The following is a 19,590-nucleotide window of genomic DNA, read 5'->3' as shown; positions in this document are numbered from 1 at the left end:
CCTGCCTTGTGGGTTACAGAGGGCAAAGCAAGCTCTGGAGGAGCATCACTGCTGATTCCGGAGACTCAGCGTGTGCGGAGCCGTGGCCCCTGCAGGGCTGTGAGATGATCGCGCTGGGCTCAGGCTCCACGGGCAGGCGGCCCAGGGCGTCGGGAAAAAAACACACAGGGCGCTGAGCCCCAGCCCTGCCTCTCCAGCGGGTGGCCACACATCCCAACACAGCTTTTCTCCTCTTTTCTTCCTGAGCAACCTGTCAGCGTTAGCGCTGGTAAGTGCTGCGCGGATAACTTCTAGCAATGCGGTCCTGCTGGGCTGCCCCGCTGCTTGGAGGCGGCTCCTCTGCCCCCTTTTCCTCGTGAGAAACAGCTGCTCTTGAGCTCCTCTTTGGGAGATGGAGCCGATTAGCCGCGCTGCCGCCTGCGCGGGACTCAGCTGCTCTTCATCCATCCCAGCTGCGAGCCTTCCCCGGCGCCGATGGCAAAGCCGCAGCGGCAAGAACCCCCCGGCCCGGGCCAGGGCGGTGCCCCCCGAGGAGAGGGCGTGCTGGGCGGGCGAGGGGCCGGGCTGGGCGCGCTCCCGCCGGGTATGAGCGGGAGCGGCTCCAGGCCGCGCTGCAGCCGCGGCCTCGCGTAGGGAGCGGGCGGCGCGGGGAGGCGCCTCGGGCGGGCGCGGCGCTACGAGCGGCCGGGGCGGAGTGAGGCGGCCGGGCCGCGCTGAGGCGGCGGGCGGGCAGCGGAGCGCGGGGATGGGTGAGGAGCTGCGCGGTGGGGAGAGCCCAGAGCCCGGTCCTGGCCGGAAGGGGTCTGGAAATGATGATGAAAAAGCAGGCGTTTGCCTGTTCTTTCTGTGTGCTGAGTGAGCTTGGATTTAGGGTTGAGCTTGTTAGTATTCTGGCTGGAGCACCTCTGGGACAGGCTAAGAGAGCTGGGGTTGTTTAGCCTTGCAAAACACTCCGGGGAGAACTTAGAGCCCCTTCCAGTACTTAAAATAGGCATATATGAAAGAAGAAGAGTAACTTTTTACATGGGCAGATAGTGGTGGAGCAAGGCGGAACGGTTTTTAACTAAAAGAGGAGAGATTTAGATCGGATGTTAGGAAGAAATTCTTCCCTGTGAGGGTGGCAAGTGCCTGGTAAGGTTGCCCAGAGATGCTGTGGCTTCCCCATCCCTCGAAGTGTCCAAGGCCAGGTCTGAGCAACCTGGTCTAGTGAAAGGTATCCCCTATCCATGGCAGGGGGGTTGGGATGACATGGTGTTTAAGGTCCCTTCCAACCCAAACTTCTTCTATGAGTAACTGGGGTGAGCTGTAATTAAAAGTCCATACTCATAGTTGGTGTTTAAAATGAAGTAAACTAGACAAGGGCACAATGGTCTGTGTTTTTCCCAGTTTTCCTCTTTACCCAGAACATCCTACAAGAAAGGATGAAATTAAAGCCAGAGCACATCTGCATAGAGAACAGTGAAATTAAACCTGCCCGTTGAAAGACCTTAAACTGGGGAAAGGCAAGATGAAACCTCAGCTGTGTGTGTCCATGGGCCTCTCTTCTCCTCAGAGGGCTGATGGTGATGAGGGCAGACAGACTGTGGACTGAGATACTACATGGGTTTGAGAGGAAGAATGAAGTGCTAAGGGTGGCTATTGTTTCCAAACTTTCTCAGCTTTTTCAGTTTTAATCCAATATTTTCTCAAACTCGGGTGTTATGTAACACTTAAGGTCATTGTATTTTGATGTTGTGAGAATGGGGGGGGGCTTGAGGGATGGTTAAAGAGATAGGCTGAGAGATTTCCTATCTTGGGTGGTAATTTTGACTGAATTATTTTGCTTAAATGAACACTTTAGTTTGGAATAAATTGCTGGCTGGCTGATTTCTGGTTAGTGCCTGTCACTTGTGCGATGTGTGCTTTGTGCTGAGCCGTGAAGCAGATTGCAGCAGCCTCCTCAGCTTTGTGTGAGTGTGCTCGTATTTGTTGGCCTTTACCCACTCGCAGCACAGCACTTAGCACCACTTTCTTCTTTCACATCAAGCACGTATTCCCATTGACCACAGCTGCAACCAAGTCCTCTCACTTCAGGTTTATCACAGTTTTTTCAGTCATTAAAGGAAGGCATAAGGGTTTGCAGTCATCTGCCAGAGAGCGATAATGCTGAGCAGAGAAGGGGGGTTTTGTTCGCTGGCTGGTGCCCAGCATCCCTCCAGCTGAGGGGCAGTTCTCAAGGGTGCCAATGAGGGGCTACCCCAGCATTATGCTGGGTCTGGTGGAAGAGGTGGGAGGGTTGTTCCCACTTGCGAAATTGGAGGAGCAGCAGCTGTGCTCCCTCTCAAAGTTGCCTTTGCTTGTGGCTCCCCACCATCGATACTTAGAGCTCTCAGATAAATACTGCCATAATCAGATATAACATTTCTGGGCCACTTACTGAATTTGGAGAGCTTATGGTGTGTTGTCTTTTGCGAATGAGAGAGATATTTGTGTTAAAGTGTTTAGATCCATACAGCGAGCAAAATATTCAGAGTCAGTGAAGGGCCAAGCACCAGCAAACTCTTCTTCACTTGCTGTGTAAATAGCAAGAAGGCCAGTTGAACTGGTGAGCCTCCTGATTTTCAAATGACCTTATTTAGGATAGCTCTCATTTACTTTCCTAATTGGTGCATCATTCCATGAAGCATTTACCTCTGTTCTAGAACACAGCTGTTAAGCAGGGCACATTTTTATTTTTTATAAAAAACTTCTCCTATTTCTGTACTGATGTGATTGGAATGACATGGTTTCTTCTCCCTTGATGTTGTCCAGGTTGCGAATCCACCCAAGAATGGATAAATGTAAGCAGCCTTACGTTAACCAGAAGACCAACCTTGAAAAGTTCAGTCCTGAAATTCTTTCTGAAATTGAGAAGCTCTTTGCGAAGAAGTTTACTTACACTAAGCCAGTGAATGATGAATGGAAGCTGCCAGATCCCAGCAATGCTTTTACATGTGATCATGTGGAATTTCACTCACTCCTGGCTCTAAAGGAGTCAATGAATGAAGTGAAGAACCAACTGAGTGATAAGAACCTTGAGGATTGGCATCAGCACACCTCATTTACCAATAAAGCAGGGAAAATAATATCTCATGTGAAGAAATCTGTGAATGCTGAGCTGTGTACCCAGGCATGGTGCAAATTTCATGAGATCCTGTGCAGTTTTTCTCTTCTCCCAGAAGAAGCCCTTCAAGATGGAGAACTGAATTCTGTCCACCTCTGTGAAGCACCTGGAGCTTTTATAGCCAGCCTTAACCACTTCTTGAAGTCCCATCATGTCCCTTGCCACTGGAATTGGGTGGCTAATACTCTAAACCCTTATCATGAAGCCAATGACATCCTTATGATGATCATGGATGACCGTCTGATAGCAAACACGTTACCTTGGTGGTACTTTGGCCCAGATAACACTGGGGATGTGATGACATTAAGACATCTAACAGGACTTCAGAGCTTTGTGAGCAGTTTGACCACAATCCACTTGGTAACTGCTGATGGCAGCTTTGATTGCCAGGGAAATCCAGGTGAGCAGGAAGCTCTCGTCTCACCCCTTCATTACTGTGAAACAGTCACTGCTTTAATGATCCTGGGCACTGGAGGATCATTTGTTTTGAAGATGTTCACTCTGTTTGAACACTGTTCTATCAACCTGCTCTTTCTGCTAAACTGTTCTTTTGAGGAGGTCCATGTCTTTAAACCAGCCACCAGCAAAGCTGGAAACTCAGAGGCCTATGTGGTTTGTCTTCGCTATATGGGCAGAGAAAGCCTTCATCTGCTCCTTCCTAAAATGACACAGAACTTTGGAACAGAAATGGTCAACAAAGCCCTTTTCTCCCAGCATACACTTCCAGAATCATTCCTTAAAACACATGAAGAGTGTTGCATGTTCTTCCACAAGTGCCAGGTAGACACTATCTCTGAGAACATCCGTCTTTTTGAGCACATGGAAGAAGCAGAGCAGATGAAACTGAACAAGTTAAGAGACTGTGCAGTAGAGTTCTTCATGCAAAAGTTCCATATGAAACCCATTGGCAGAAATAACTGGCTTGTCAAGAAATCCCAGGCTGGCTGCAGCATGAATGCAAAATGGTTTGGGCAAAGAAACAAATATTTTAGTACATACAATGAAAGGAAGATGATGGAAACCCTGACATGGAATGATAAAGTGGTAAAGGGCTATTGTAATCACTGGGCTGAGGAACATAGTTTAAATAATGCTGGGAACATGTGCATCCTGGAAGGATCATTTTCTAACCTTGAATGTAGCTTTTGGTACATTTTGGAAGGAAAAAGATTGCCAAGAATAAAGTGTTCTCCATTTTGTGATGTTCAGGTCTTAGAAAATCTTAATGAAGCTGTGAAGGAGTTGGGTGGGGGGAGGCTGAAAAGCAGATCAATGCTGCAGCCTTGTCAGTCTTGTGAAGTTCTTCCTGGGGAACTCATACTGGCAAAAGTGTCTGATCTTTACAGGTGCCATCAGGAAGCCCTAAATGAAAGTTGTAGTGACCAATTCAAGTGCCTTGTGGTGGGCTTTCCCACCCTCTGTGAGACAGAAAGCCAGCCTAGGATGGAAATAAAGCCCATGGATGCAGCCACGCTGCTGACTTTCAGCTTCTCTTTGCTGTATGATGGAGAACCAAAGTACCAGCAGCAGCTTTTGGAGTGTGTTCTGCATTCATTGGCCCAGCTGGCAGCAGGAGATGCGTTGGTTTTGCCTGTTCTCTCCTGCCTGACACGCTTCACAGCTGGCCTGGTGTTCATCTTGCACTGCTGTTTCAGGAGCATCACGTTCGCGTGCCCGACCTCGCGGGAGCCCCTGAGCACCGGCGCCGCTTTGCTCTGCGTAGGTTACCGAGGCCTCCCCGTGCCCGTTGTGGAGTATCTGCAGCATCTGAATGCACTGATGAGCTCTTTGCTGGATACAGACTCTCCCCAGCAGGTTCTGCAGTTCGTGCCCATGGAGATTCTTCTCCAGAGCAAGCTGTTGGAGTTTCTATGGGATTTAAACACAGCCATTGCAAAGAGACAGCTCCACCTGATTGTGCAAGCTCAGCAGCAGCGAATGACTAGTGACATTCCACTTTAAAATAATTCTAGAACTGTGTGAGTTGCTGCTGCTAGACCTTGTTTCACAGACAGGCAGAAAGTGTTAAAAACATTGTTAATGTGATGGTAACATTAATTCAAAACTGGTGTGACATTGTGCTGGCAGGATGTTTTGAACTATCAATCCTAGGTGCACCATATTGTATGTGTAGGAAATAGGAGAAAAGAAAGACCTTAATTTCTGACCACTGAGCTGGGTGTTTTAGGATACAGAATCACACAGACTCTTTGATTCAATGGAAGCAAGGGCTGACAAGTGAGCATAAGCCTCAGAGCCTCCTATTACATCCTTAGAAACTGACTTTTGACGTCCCTTTAATTTACACTTGGTTTAATTCTTAATGGTGACATGGGGGAAATCCTGTGTAACTTGCCTTACCATTTTGGATGGTATGAAATGGTGATGGTTATGGGTATGTGTCCCCATTTACCATTCTTAAACAAGAGCCTCTGAATTTTCACCTCGTAGCCTTTGACTATCAGCCCCTTCTTTAGCACTTCAGTGAGTGAGGACTGAGATGAAAATTTCCTTGCCAAAGCCTGATAATGGTTTCTCCATCTCATTCTTGCAGCTGTTTTGTGAATGCCATGCTGATATCCTGAGTTCCATTTCTTTGTGCACTTTAGTCACTTGACAGAAGGATCAAATGGAGCTGTTTATGCCAGAGAAGTGCTCAGCCTCTGGCTGTTCGTTGCTTACTCTTCAGGCAATAATTCGGATTGCCATCAAGCCCTCTCTTGTGACTTCTTATGGGTCCAAAGCTGAGCTCAATTCTCAAGAATGAAATTTGCTAAAAGAATTAGCCAGTGGCTGTAGACACTTAGGCTGTAACAAGCAGAACCTTCAGGAGACATTTAAATGCAGGAAACTTCCACCAGCCATGAGAGGCTCATAGCATGCAGTTGCTTGGATCTGCCAGCCTTTCTGTGCTAAAAATCCTTAAAACAAAGGCTTTGAGGTGTTACCACCTGAACAAACAGTTCACCAGTTGTGTGCTGCCTTTCTTGTGCACACAAGTGTGCTCATGTTTGTGTGGGAATCCTCAGGGTTGTACAGCCATGAAGCTTTTGTGTTGTAAGTAATCAATGTGTGCTTTTGATGTAAAGGATGCATATATTTTTTGAAGTAGAAGATGTTGATTTACATAGCTGTTGTATATTTTCATTTTATTGACAAATGTTGAAAGTGCTAAAAGACTTTTTTTTTTTTTAAAAAAAAAAGAAGGGAAAACAAATGCTGTTTGGAGAAAATAAAGCCTTTTATTTTAGGTTTTCAGTATTGCTGTTTACATGTTTCTTTACCCAGTATGGAAGAAATCAATGAAATGCATTAGGGGAGCCTGGGAAGGGTTTTTTTGTTGTTGTTGTTGTTGTTGTTTTGTTGTTTTTTTTTTTTAGCCACACTTTCCTCATCATTTATCCATCCTTCATGAGTGAAGGGTATAGTCTTCTTCATTTCTCTCTAACTTTAACTTTGGAGTTTATCAGCTTAGAGAGACTCCCCTTGCAGACGTGGTCAAAGCAGTGGAGGAGGCCTGCACACCATTCCCTTGGCCTTGTCACTGAGCCTTACAATCCATGTCCCTCTGTGGTTGCTGTATCTCTTAGAAACAAGGATTTTGTGTTAAGGATCTTCAGTTTCTCCTGGCTGTGACAACTGCTCTGCTAGGACAAGGTTGTTATACACTGTACTTTTGTCTGCAAAGTCTATTATTTATTCTTATCCAAATGTTCTCATCCTAATTGCTTGCCTTCACCGAGTGGTGAGATTGAGAAAAAGCTGTGTGCCTTATTCCTCAGGGCTGGCTCTGCTGCACTGCCAGGGGTTCCACGTGATTGTCTTTGGGTTGGCTGTCCAGTTTGTCTGGAGAACAGTTTGTCTGCTAACTCATTTTGATTGCAATTATCAATGCTAATGTGTTTTCCCCATTACCTTTCTCTTTGGAAATAAGCACCTAATTAGAGAGGTGGGGAAGATCATTCTTTGTCCTAGAGGTGTGAGATGATGCAGGAAATGAATCCTGTTCTGGTAGCTTAATTTCCGTACAGCTAGTGGTGTTTTTTGGGGAAATCTTTATGCAGGAAGTGGATTTGAATGGATGCTGAACTGCATGACAGCTTTGCCTTTCTTGGTTTTAGTGAAGCTGAAGACTTTGGTTGTTAATGTCAAAATGTTCTTCAGGGGACATAAGGACTTTGGAAGCATCCTTGAAACAGGAGACTGGGTTGGAAGTGCTCATTACAGGGATTGTCAGGTTGATTTTGGTAGAAATACTGTTTAATGGGTTTACGGTTTTACTGAATTACAGGGAAATGTAAATGCTTAGAATTGTATTCAAGCTTATAAAAAGTTTTATGAAATATTTGCATTCCCAATATAATAGTATAAAAACAGTGCCTAAAGATATGAAATGGCAGATTGGAAAGTAAAGGGAAAATATGGATGTCTTCATTTTGCTGCTACAGACCTTAAAAGATACATATGCAACTTCTTCAGTCCTTAAAGTCAATTTATACACTACATTATTTAGATTATGCATCTTATTTGAATTTTGATAGATCTTAATATGCTAGCACGCCTGGCAGTTTTGAGTTTAAATAGTTGGTGTTGAAAGCAAAGACAAAGCACTGAGCCCAAAGCAAATTAACTTTCTCCCTGGCTGAACAGCTATTTAACAAATGTCCTTTTTCTGTCTTGTGTCAGGTCTCCTGTGTCCCCCATTGAGACTGGGGAGATGAAATTTTACCTGTAATACAACTTGCACTAGAGCACCACAGTTAGTGGCTCCTTTTATTAAAACAATAATATGAAATTGTATATTAAAACAATATTTTTCCTCTGTAGGAAACTTGAAGAGATTTATTGAAGTGCATCTTCATAGTGCTTTACTAAATGGGGATGATTCGCTTGTTAAAGAATTGATTTATCTAAATTGGGGGATAGCAGGGAGAAGTGCCTGTCACTTGCTGGTGAATTGATTTGTTTAGATTAGGGGATAGCAGGGTGAAAGTGAATCAATATTCAAAACTTATTTGTTGCTGAAGCCAGAGATCATTATCTGGGTATCAAAGAGATGAATGAGCAAATTCTGCGTGAAAAAAATGAAAGCTCATGCCGAGGTAGCCGCAGGTCCTCAGCTGTCAGGTACCTGTGCCTCAAAACAATGACCCTGTAGCCAGTGGGTAATGAAACCTCAGTTAAGACTAAGGAATAAAGGGACTGTGGTGAAGTGCCTTAATTTAAGTCTCTAGAGGGTTAAGGTGATTAAATACTTGTTTTATAATCAGTTGACTGCCTCAGGTTGATGACAGAGCACAACTCAACACCATTGAGTTGAAATGTAATGAAATCTGTCACAGGATCACAATTAAACCTAATTCCAAGGTGGCTGCTGAATAGCTGCATGTCCCCACAAATAATCTGCTCTGACAGATGAGTGTTTAGCAGAGGAGAGTGGGGCCGTCAGAATTGTGTGAGCCCTCTGAGCAGCTCCCTGCCTTAAGTACTGCAGTGATGCTGATGGTACCCAGCCATGCAGCTGGAGCAAACCATGTCTGCTGTGCAGACAGCAGGTAGAGCCCTGCATGGAGTAGATCAGTAGCACAGGATGTGTTTGGGATTAGTGCACCTAGGGCTGGGATGGCTGTAGGATTCCTGGCTGGTGGGAATGGTGATATTTGGCAGAAAAGCTTGTTGTCACACCTGAAAACCACATAGCAGCTCTTTGAACTGGCATTGAGTGTTAGCACAAACTGGAAGGGACCTGGATCCAGCTAATGTATTGGGAATTAAAGGAAAGCTAGTTCAAAAACTTACTTTTCCTCTTTAGGAACACTGGAGAGGCTGGTCCACACCTAGGGTGAGCTTGCACTTTTTGTGGAAACACCAGAGAAGGCTGGTGTTTAATAATTGTCAGCATTATGGTCTTAACTATAAATCACAAAGTAATTGATTTCAGGGTGTTAACGAAATTTGGATTTATGGAGAAGTTCAGTTATGCCTAAGATGCACAGTTAATAGCACTGGCACTGAATAAAACCCAAATTAACTTTGCTTCCATTATGAAACAGGGTAGAATTAGCCCATAAATTTATATTCATATAAGTGGTTTGGCTCTTAATTATGTGAGTAGCTTTGTGAAAGTTCTGTGCTTGAAAACTGTTTTCAGACTTGGAAACCTGTTCAAAGCTCTGGATGTTGTCCAACTTTAAATTCCCAGCAGTATTGCTGGTCTGTGTGCAAAAACTCAAGACCAGACTCTGAATGGATTTTCTCAAACTTTTTGGAGGGAAGAGTTTGAGTAGGAAATGGATTAAACTTAGATGTAAATTCATGCTGACTAGTTCCTCACTAGATTACAGAGGGGACAGGCAGGACAGCCACTGCTCCTTAGGCTGGATGCTAGGACAGTGGGGTTTACCAAAAGGGAGCCAGAACAGAAGTTACAAATGTAAAATGTATAAATTTACAAATGTACAATTGTAAATTAGACAAATTGAGTCCTCTAGTATGATCCTGATAACAAACTGTGCTTAGTGAGTGTAACAGGCCTCAGAGCTGGTTTGGGGCTGAGCACATGCAGCAGCTGAGAAGACCTATTTGTTTCACTGACTGACCTTACTCATCACATCACTCTCTGCAGTTTTGAAGTGACCCCTGAAAGAAACTGACAGCAGCAGTCTCAGGAGCATGAGTGGAAGTAATGAAGCAGTAATTAGCAATTAATAAAGTGTGGTGAAACTTTTAACTGCTGCACTGGCCTAGAGGTCTGGTGCTGGAGTGGAATAGTCCCTTGGAAATCTACAACTGGAGTGTTTAATTATAATTTCCTTTAGATACCATCTGCTCTTGGAGCCAACTTGTATATTTACTTTTTCCCTTGAAGGTAGATGGGTTTTAAGGACTCCACTTCTGTGGCTTTTCACAGCAGAGATTAAATTGAAGCTGGGATCAAGATACGGGGAATGAGATGGCTCCTGTGGCTGATATGTCCTATAGAGACCATGAGGGCATGGAACGTTGGAATGGCCAGCAGGATGTTAGAAAAGTGTCAGAAAAACATGGACAGAACCTTCTCTGTAGTTGGCAGATGGGTGTTATCTTTTCCAGGGAGGGCATGAATTGAAATTGTGCTGTGTCTGTGCTCTTCTCCTTCCCACCTCAAGCCCTTCTGAGCTGTGTCTGGAAGATGACACCTTTCAGAGAGTGTGATAATGAAAGGCAAGAATTGCTGAGGAGCCCTCCTGACCTGAAGTTGCCACTGGGTCACTGACAACAGGCAAACCCGAGTGAGGCCAGTAACACTCTCTGAGGAAGAAGGATGCCCGTGGCTGTGGGGATCACTGTGGGGAAGCTCTTTGCTCCTCAGAGCTGTTGCACTGCATTGCTTTAGCAGGCGTGTGCTGGGTTATGCCTTGCTATGCACTGGCAGGTCAGCTAAGGCCAGAAGCTAAACTATATCACCACTCCTTGCTCTCCTAAAGATGAGCCTGAAAAATGGTTAGATCATGAAAACATACAGCCAAACACCACCAGCCTTCCCCTCATTCCCCACTGTGTTAATCATTCGTGGCAGGAGCTAAGACCAAGTCTAAGAGTCAGGTTAGGCCGAAATATCTTTTGGTTTTCAGCTATAGGAATGCCCAGTGGATTTGAACAGAGCAAAATCCTTTTCAAGCAGGAAAGGTGCAAAAATGGGACATGGGAATTTTGGAATATGTCAGTGCAATTTTAGACGTCACTCATTTGCACTCAAGGCTTGTAATAATGATTCTATTTTGTCTTGTGTAAATCAGTTTTAATTAATAGAGCAGATGTACCAACAATGCATCTGGAAATGAAATGGAGGAAAAAAGAAAAGAGGCAGCTGGTGCTAGTGGATGTAAATATTTGCTTTTTGGGAAGTGAAGCTCTGCAGAAACTTCAGGCTCCATTTCAAATTCAGAAGCCTGTTTCTTATGTCTATGGAGATATATGGAGCAGAAAAAATTAACTAAACCATAATGCTGATTTATTTGAGTCTAATGCATGTGATGTAAATAGCCCAAGTTTTTGGAATAGGGCCAACACATGAAGTCTTGGTTCCTGCTGAAATATTAAGACTTTGTTGATGCAAGGTGCATTAATTCCAGAGGAGCTGTCTGTACCAAGAAGCCTTCCCAGGCCTCTGCAGTACAGTCTTGGCTTATGAACATGGACAAATGGAAATGCTAATGTTTGGCCCTTACTAGAGCAGTGCAAGGTGCAGTGATGCTGCTGAAATAGGGCCTGACTGGCAAACCAAGTGTAAGAGGTCCATATATCTGAAAGCTGCTTCTGGGGAGGTGTGACAGATGAATTGGATGGACTCTGAGCCTCATGTGAAGCTGAAGGTTGAAACAAAAGCAAGGCATGAATTAGGGCTTTGTAGGTTTTAATGGGACTTTCTACAGTTCTGCTGTGTTATTTTTGTGCACGCTTAACTGCAGAACAGTCTTTTAAATCTTCCTAGCTTCCTTTCAGTATTACACTTTTCATGAAATCCCAGGCTATTTGTGTTAGAATTAGGAGAGCTTTTTGTTCTCTTTTGTATTTTTTTTGTTAGTACCTGTAACTGCTAAGAAGAACGTGAAAACACAAGCCTGAAAGCACAAAGTACCACAGCAAACATAGAATGTAACATGCAAAACAAACCCACTTTTAAAGCAAGTCATGACTGGTGAGTGGTGATTTCCAACCTGGAACTGGCAGTGTGGGAGAAGGAAGACAGTAAGGGTTGATCCAGAGCAGGTATTTTGTGCTTGGTGAACCAGACAGTGGGAGTGGGAAGGATTCCTCGAAGTAGTTTAAGTGGTAGTGCACGTATTGTTAATGCTTATTGCAAGCTCTCTGAGGATAAGACAGTCTTCCTTGCTCTGCAACTTACTTTTGGAACAGGACATCAGGATGCTTGCACCCAACCTTGTATGTAAATGTTCTGGTTTAGGGTTTTGTGTCTTGATGCTGAGAATGCCCCACAGCAGACAGAACACCTCAAAATGGCAGCACAGCTCAGAGCTGAGCTGGATCTGGATCAAAGTGAAGCTCCTCTGTCCTTAATACTTGGATAAGAAAGTTTGCAGGTGTAAGTAGTGCTGCTGCTGCTGAGGGGATTGGGTTTTCCATGCCTGGAAGCAGATTAGAGCTCTGTCTATACCACATTTGCATTGTGGAAGCTTGTGTACAGTAACACCTTGCTGTCTGTCCCTTCTGTTTCAGAGCTCTGCTGTCAGCTGTTTAATACCCTACTCTGGTTACTGCTGTCATTGTCCTGCTTTTCTTCATCCTTCATCATTAATTGTCCTCGGTGAGCAGCAGGCATTGGGAAGGTGGTGATGGAAATGTGATGGATTGGAAGAGGCAGCAGGACCACTGGCTGTGAGAGATTTGTACGGTGTTCAGTCTTGCAGGTGAAGCAGCTGAGATCTTTCAGTAGGATGATATGTTTGGAGATGGGTCAGACAGGGTCACCAGGACATGATGAAGTTTAATTTTGCATTATAAAGGGATTTTCCACTCAACTTCAGACTAATAAGCAGTTAGTTCTTGGTACTTGAAAAGCAGAATCTCCTTTTTGACTTTTGTCATTACCAGGTGTTGAATTGGCAGCTGACAACCTCAGTGGCCTTGTTTGTCTATCCATCTTCCTATCCCTGTGGGCTCAGGTTGTGTGCATGTCTGGAATGCCTGCACACATTCCTCTGTCCATTGTTTCATATGGCAAAGATTGAATTGTGATCAGTCACACTTCCAGGACCATATCCTCCTCAGGTAATGGGATGCCTGAAACTGTAGTTTGACTATTTGGGGAATTATTGCAGAACCAAAATTTAGGGCTGAGGAGTCAAATGAAGAGAGAAGAATGCAGAGCACCCAGCTACAAGCCTGTACACCCTGGTTGTGTGTGTATTCAAATGCATGGCTCTATCTGCCCAGGCTGCAGAAGTTATCGTGTGGAATAATTCTCTGTTGTTTGAGGATTTCTGGAAGCTAACTGGAAGAGGAGTTAGGTTCTATCTGACTTATTTTATTCCCTCACTACAGCCAGGGTTGCTCTGACTGTGTCCTTAGGGTGTCCCTTTCAAGTCCTGGCCTTCTGGGACTTGAAGGGCAATGAAAGATTTGCCTGCAGACCCAGTGGACTGTGTGGGGGCTCTGGCAGGTGAGACGAGGCTGTGCCCAGAGCAGGGATTTTTCGAAATGCACGGCTACCTGAGCTGTAGGCACCAGCTTCCAGGAGCACTGTAAATTGTGCAGGGCCTGAGCTACACCTTAGCTGACTCTAAAGTGTCAGGTAGACCTGTTGTCTGATGTTTAAATGCTGAGGTAACCTTGCTCTGTAGGGGAAATGGGAAACTTTGGAGGCAATGCTGTGACATAAGAGTCCTGTAAAGCAAGAAGGAGCGATTTATCAAATGACACTGTCACCTCTGATGTGGTGAAGGGAATCAGCACAGGGCACCATGTCCTAGGTGGCTTGCTTGATGTTTTGTTAAGGATTTGAGCTGCCCATTTCCCACTGAGTTTTGGGATGCAGATGTCAAAGCTGGCTCTATTTAGATGGAGCTCTGCTTCAGAGCTGCACTTCAAAAGCCGGTGGAGAATGTACCAGCAGGGGGGACTGTAATTGCCATATATTTTTCCCATAATGATATGGGGGGAAAGAACAGGGGCAGCTGTAAGGAATAAATGAGACGTTACATCTGATGACTCCCAAGTCTTCTTTTTCCTGGGTGTTAGGTTTGCTGTGGCAGGCAGGAGGAGGGAGTGGAATCCTGTGTCTCCTCAGCTGTGTGGATGCCCCCTTTTTTAAAATCCTGACTTAAAAATTGAACGCTTGTTAAAAAGCAGGAATCAACAAGGGAGACGTGGGCCAAGCTCTTTGCTAGCAGAGCTGTGCTGAACTGTCTGCCCTTGCACCAGGAGATAATTTGCCTCCCAGTGAAGGCTGAGCAAATGCCCCCCACAGAAAGGAAACAACTTGCTCAGTCAGGCTTCCTCTGCCTTTTCCTTTTTACTTAAGAGAGCCAACCCTGATGAAGATGGAATCATTGGCACAAAAGGTAAGTCGTGGAGATATTTTCAAAACTTTACCTTTATGAAACTAGAGCAGAAAGGAGAGTTAGGGTGACTGATCTGTGGATTTAGCTTCCTCTGTGGCTCTGACAAGCCCATGAACAATTGCCCATCCTACCATATATGACTGTGAGCAGGACAGCCCACTCTGATGCCTGTCAAAGTGAACCTGTCAGATCAGCAGGGAGCTTCTCTGTCCCAGCTAGAGAAGAGATGGTGTCCAATCCTTACCCTCCTACAGAGCTGTGGCAGTCACCCTCAGGAAAAGAGTGGTCTTGGTTTGCATCTGGGCAGCAGAATGGGATATTTACCTTGTGACACAGTGGTACCTCTATGGCAAAGCAAAAGACTACTTTCGATGAATATTAATTTTCACTCTGATTTTATCCTGTCTGAACAGTTTTGTTGAATCCTGACTGTTCTCCTCAGTTGTCCATCACTGACTCTCACGCTTTGATGGCTCTGGTCACAAATAGCATGGCAAAAAGATCTTAGTTATTTTCTCTTTCCTATTTTCTCCTTTGAGAAGTCTCATTTACTTTCTGCAGCTGTCCTGACTCCCTTCCTCCTATCATTACTGGGTAGCAATGTGGCAATTAGAGCTGGCCACCCCCAGGAGGAGGTGTGCTCCACTGGCTTTGAAACACTTTGCAGTGCTGTCCTTTGTGCTCTTCTCCAAAGCTTTTCTCCCTGTTAAATGGATTTTAATGTAATGCCATTCCTTGTATAGTAACATCTGTAAAGATACAAAAATGTCTGGGAACTGGATTGGTTTTGTGAAGCCATGATTATTTTCATCTTCCTCGGAAGGTATATTGTACCCCATCTCTTTCTCTCCCTCTCCCTCCTTCTTTCCCTTCAAAGGATATCTTGGAGGTGATGTAAAGGCACTTATTGGTTAAATATTGACATGCCAAGCAAGGGCAGAGAAAGCATCAGGTGTCTCTTTCTTGGAGCATCAGCCTCTATAGTTCTGGAGCCAGATGGGGACGTTTCTGAAGGGATGGTGTGACATTCAGATCCCAGTGCTCCTCGCTTTGTCAGTCTCTTTCACACCTGCTTTTCTTCCCCAGGCTTTGCCTCATCTGCTGCTCAGGCTCTGTGCCTGTTCAGCTGCCACAGGCCAAGTGGCTGTTGTGGGCATCAAGCTGGTCAGAGACAGCAGAACCTGAACTAATAAGAAAGGAATATTCTGTGGTCTGTCTGATCTTGCTGAAGGCACTTTCATTACCATTTCAGCAGACCAGCCTAATCCTGGGGTTGAGTCGGACCTGAAGGTTTGCTCTGGAGACCAAAAGATGGGGAAATTTAGAAGCTAATGCCTAATCCTGTGGGCATCAATAACACTTTTAATGCTGTTTCTTTGATAACTTGTAGGAAGCATTTAATTCTGGGTTTTGTGTAAGGTGGTGTAAAGCAATTCCGTGCAGCTGGAAGCTAGAGGCAAGGCTATTTATTTCAGGGCTTTGAAGAGCTCTACTCCAGTGATAGCTGTCTTATTGCTGCAGTGGCTGGTTTTATTTTACTTTGGAGCAAATGAATAAAAATGTTCCTCTCATTTCAATTTCTCTGAGGTGAGAAAATTCCTGGAAGTCTGTTGATGAAGTTAAGGAATGTCTAAATCTTTTTTTTTCCTGAAGTGGCTTGAGTGCAGCTCCCAGAAAGCCAGGGTTTGGAAGCCTGAAAGCACTGACTGGATTATCTGAGAGGACTCCTGACATGAGGGCTGGGCTGCAGATGTGCCTGTGGGTACTGGAGGGAGATACTGGATGTCGTGGTGAAGTGACTTTTTTTTTTGAGGTTGCTGTACTCTCTGTACCAATTGCTAATAAACTACTTTCTGCCCTGTTGGCAGAGCTGATAATCCATCAGTCTGTGTTCTCAGAGATGAGCCCTTTGCTAGGGCATCACTACAGATAGCGCTGTCATATCTTGACAGCATTTGACATTTCCCAGGCAATGCTTAAATCTCCCAATTGATGATGTTTAACCCTTTCCCCTAAGAGCTTTCCAGTAGTGATTCCTATAAACTTTAGTTTCCCCTTCAAAGAATTGTTACCAGAAGCTTCTGCATTTTTATCACTTGCTATGTGCTGCCAATGAGTCTTTTATCTTTGTTGCTTTGGGCTTTAAATGCTGCCTTTGATGAGGATATGAGCTTTTCTGGCCATGGGCTGATGGGCAGCTCTCGGGTGACCAGAACCAGGAGAAGAACAAAGGGATTACTGTATTGCTTCTTGTACTTGAAGGAACAGTCCTTTAGCCCAGGTGGGTTTGGATGTCTCATTTAGGAGGGGCATACCAGGCCTCAAAAGCCAGCAATTTATGCCAATTTATTAGGTGTGCTGTTTCTGTCTTGCTTCTTGCCCTTCATTTGCAGAGCCAGATTAAGACTGTGTGATGCACAGAGGTTCAAGGCAGGGCTGTCTTTTCCTCCAGGACAGAACCTGTTGATTCAGCTGAGTATTTCAAGCAAGAATTGCATGCAAAATGGAGCTGAATGAACCCTACTCCTAGCAAGAGCTGGTAGCAAGGATGGATGAGCAGTTCATTCACAGTCATTTAAACACTGAAGAAAATAAGATATATGTGTTTAAAAATGCTTTCTCAACCAGTGTTTATTATCTTGAGGTCTCAAGGGTTAAAACACCTCTGGCAACTTGGATCAATATGTGGGGATTTAAAAGTGCTCTGGACTAAGCAGATAAATGAGTTAAACTGTGTTTAGCTAATTCCCTGGGTGGCGATAATTCAGCCAGCCCTGTGCTGAAGACATCTGGAGCTTGTCTGCTGTTTGCAGTGGAGATTTCAGACTCTTTCTCAAAGACTCGGTTGGTCTGCAAGTGACTGATTTACTACCCAGAAGGTAGGAAGCACTTTGGAATCATTCCCTTTTGATGGAGATTGGAGATTGCTTTTCTGTCTTGGACTTCTGACAGTGACTTCCACAGTGGTCCCGTGTTCAGCTTGGGTCTGCTTTTTATCATTAGGATATGGATTTTTTTTTTTCCTTTTTTTTTTTTTTTTTTTTTTTTTTTTTTTTTTTTTGCCAAGGCTGAGTGAACTGAGAACCTCTACTGCATATTTGTAGAAGTCAGACAGCTCTAGCAAGGTAGAGGACAGCCTTAAACATTCATACCCCGAACTAATAGCATGATGGGAATCTGGCATGCAGAACTTTTTGTCTAGAGAGCATCCATACTGCTATTAGCTTCAGGAATCTGGTGCTTCCAGCATTGTATCCTCTTCCCTGTTTTCCCCATATCCTGAACATGTGTTTGTTTCAGGTCTTGGCCCCGCTGTTTTGTGAGCTGTATCCCTCTAGGCTCAGTTATCAAGTGTTAGGAGAGATTTTGGTTTTTGCACTCTGTCATTGCAGTGGTTGTGTAAGTCACATATGGAAAAGTCCAAAGTGCAGGCATATGGAGGTGGCAAGTCCTCATTATTTTGCCCTGAGTCCAGAAAGAAATTAACACCTTTAATCATTGAAATTTGGATGGCAATGAGTGATGCAAAGCAGTTGCATAATTTTAATTTTAGGGGATCAGCAAAAGAATGACCCTTTGGTCTGCTCCCTCAACTAAAATGCTCTGCAGCTGTTTAAAGAGGCCAGCAGCAGCTCTGGCTTTGCTTTGATTTTTGCAGTGAATGTTTGCTGTATTTAATCTGCTGGGCTGTTATAAACAATCTCCCTGCAGGCAAGAAACTTGTGAGTGTCTGAGCTGAGATTTCCAGGTTCCTAATCAGAGGAAAGGCTGTCCCAGCTAAAACGGAGTTAGGCTCCTGATTGCATCCTGATAGAAAGGATTATTTATCCAATGGAAAACAAATAGAGCTGCTGTTTGGCATATATTAGGTGAGCAAATCTTGGCACTCAGTATGTGTTACAGCTCTGCTTTTCTGAGCTGTGAGCTGGGTTCACTTACAGCAGGCCTGACTCTGGAATGTTCCCTGCTTTCTGACCTTTCCTCTGTGGTATGGCTTAGGTGCTTGGGGAACCCTTTCCTTTTTTTCCTTTTCATCAGTCCATTTACAACATGCTCTGTCAGGCTGTTTGTGACTCAGGCTTCTCTTTACTATTTCCTGGCTGATCCTTTGCTTTGTATAATCAACTGTCTGGGTGCCCATCTCTGATGTGCTGTGTTTCTATTCAGCTGATTGCCCAGGCAGGGAAACAGGTGGTGGTGATGCCATGGCCTTGCTATTGCCTGCCTGGTGCTGTGGGACTGCAAGAGGCCATGAAGAAGAGGGACCAAAGATAAAGGTTGCTAAAAGAGGTTGCTTTTATTTCCGTGGGATTCTTGGTCTGTTACCCATCTTCTGGCACTTGTATGTGCAGGGCAGATAACCTCAGTGCCTTTCTGCTGTATGCTATGAAACAGTTGGCATTTTGGTTCAACACATGGCTGCTTCAAAACAAACAACACCCACTATAGGAGCCTTTTTCTTCTTTTCAAAAAGCCAAGGACGTTGAAGCTGTATGCTGATGTTAACTTACAGAGCAAGGACTACAGGATCATGGCACATGGAATCTTTTGAAGCCTGTTTTGTAGCTGACAAATGTGTGTCTGGTAACTTTAAAGGCAGGTGAAGGCTTCTGTGAGCCAGAGAGTTGAGGAATCTCCATCCTGGGAGATACTTGCTGGGTGCCTCCCTGCATAATCTGTTTTAACTTGGAAATTGTATGTTTTGTGCAGAGGGGTTGGACCAAAGACATCCAAAGTCTCTTCCACCTAAATCTTTCCATGATTGTGTCCTGATCACCTGTGCAGTCTGCTTTATGTGCAGTGAAAGGGAGTGAAAAGAGCCTTATAAAACATGTAGAAATGTCTGCTGTGGGCTCTGGCAGGGAGCAGATACCAGCTGCCTTTTCTCTTCTAGATGAATTTATTTTACTGGAAGCACAACTGCTGTTGATGTGATGGACTTGTACATAGACTTGGGGCAAGTGGGAGTGTCAAGGGGGGAATTTGGGAAGGCAGGAAGCCCATGCTGGCAGCAGCCCCTGCCCTGCCACGGGACCAAGCAAGGCTTTGGGAGGGATGTGCTGAGAAGTTCCTTGAATTGCTTCTGTCTCCAAGAGCAGCTGTTTACCTGGATTATGCGCATAGTAAGAGAGGGTTTCTTGTTGGGTGTACATCCCCAGGAGAGGTTATGCTTGATACCTGACCTTTGTTTTCACTTCATGCCAGGTGTTTCTAGGCCTTGAAATTTTGCTGTGGGCTCAAATGAACACTTAAGTCAAGGAGGACAAACGTAGGATTAGTTCCCAGGGAGACAGCACGTGTGCAAGAGTTGTGCTCTCTCACAGCTTTTGTGGGAGACAAACAAGCTTAGTGGGCCAAGAATAGCAGGACTGATGATGCACATTT

At 44.8% G+C, this 19,590-nt stretch overlaps 1 protein-coding gene across 4 annotated transcripts; it reads left to right on the top strand.

Moving 5' to 3' along the window:
• The first annotated feature begins 207 nt into the window (after positions 1–207).
• CMTR2 (cap methyltransferase 2) lies at positions 208–6,400 on the top strand. 4 transcript variants are annotated; one of them, XM_053987777.1, is made up of 2 exons: positions 208–268; positions 2,791–6,400. In XM_053987777.1, the coding sequence occupies exon 2, from the start codon at positions 2,810–2,812 to the stop codon at positions 5,102–5,104; it is 2,295 nt and encodes a 764-aa protein (XP_053843752.1). In that variant the 5' UTR covers positions 208–268; positions 2,791–2,809; the 3' UTR covers positions 5,105–6,400. The 4 variants fall into 4 exon arrangements, with proteins under 4 accessions (XP_053843752.1, XP_053843754.1, XP_053843751.1 ...); XM_053987779.1 differs by lacking the exon at positions 208–268 and adding an exon at positions 476–583; XM_053987776.1 differs by lacking the exon at positions 208–268 and adding an exon at positions 573–629.
• The last annotated feature ends 13,190 nt before the right edge of the window (positions 6,401–19,590 follow it).

The sequence above is a fragment of the Vidua macroura genome, chromosome 11, assembly GCF_024509145.1.
Source record: "Vidua macroura isolate BioBank_ID:100142 chromosome 11, ASM2450914v1, whole genome shotgun sequence".
NCBI lineage: Eukaryota > Metazoa > Chordata > Aves > Passeriformes > Viduidae > Vidua > Vidua macroura.
The sequence above is the reverse complement of the archived record's forward strand: the minus strand, read 5'-3'. Positions and strand labels throughout refer to the sequence as shown.

What these genes read in the sequence shown, in the direction of transcription:
- CMTR2 (XM_053987776.1), top strand. Translation starts at nt 586, where the DNA reads ATGAGCGGGAGCGGCTCCAGGCCGCGCTGCAGCCGCGGCCTCGC. An exon ending in CGCTGCAGCCGCGGCCTCGC is followed by an intron (nt 630 to 2,790) that starts GTAGGGAGCGGG and finishes GATGTTGTCCAG; the next exon opens with GTTGCGAATCCACCCAAGAA.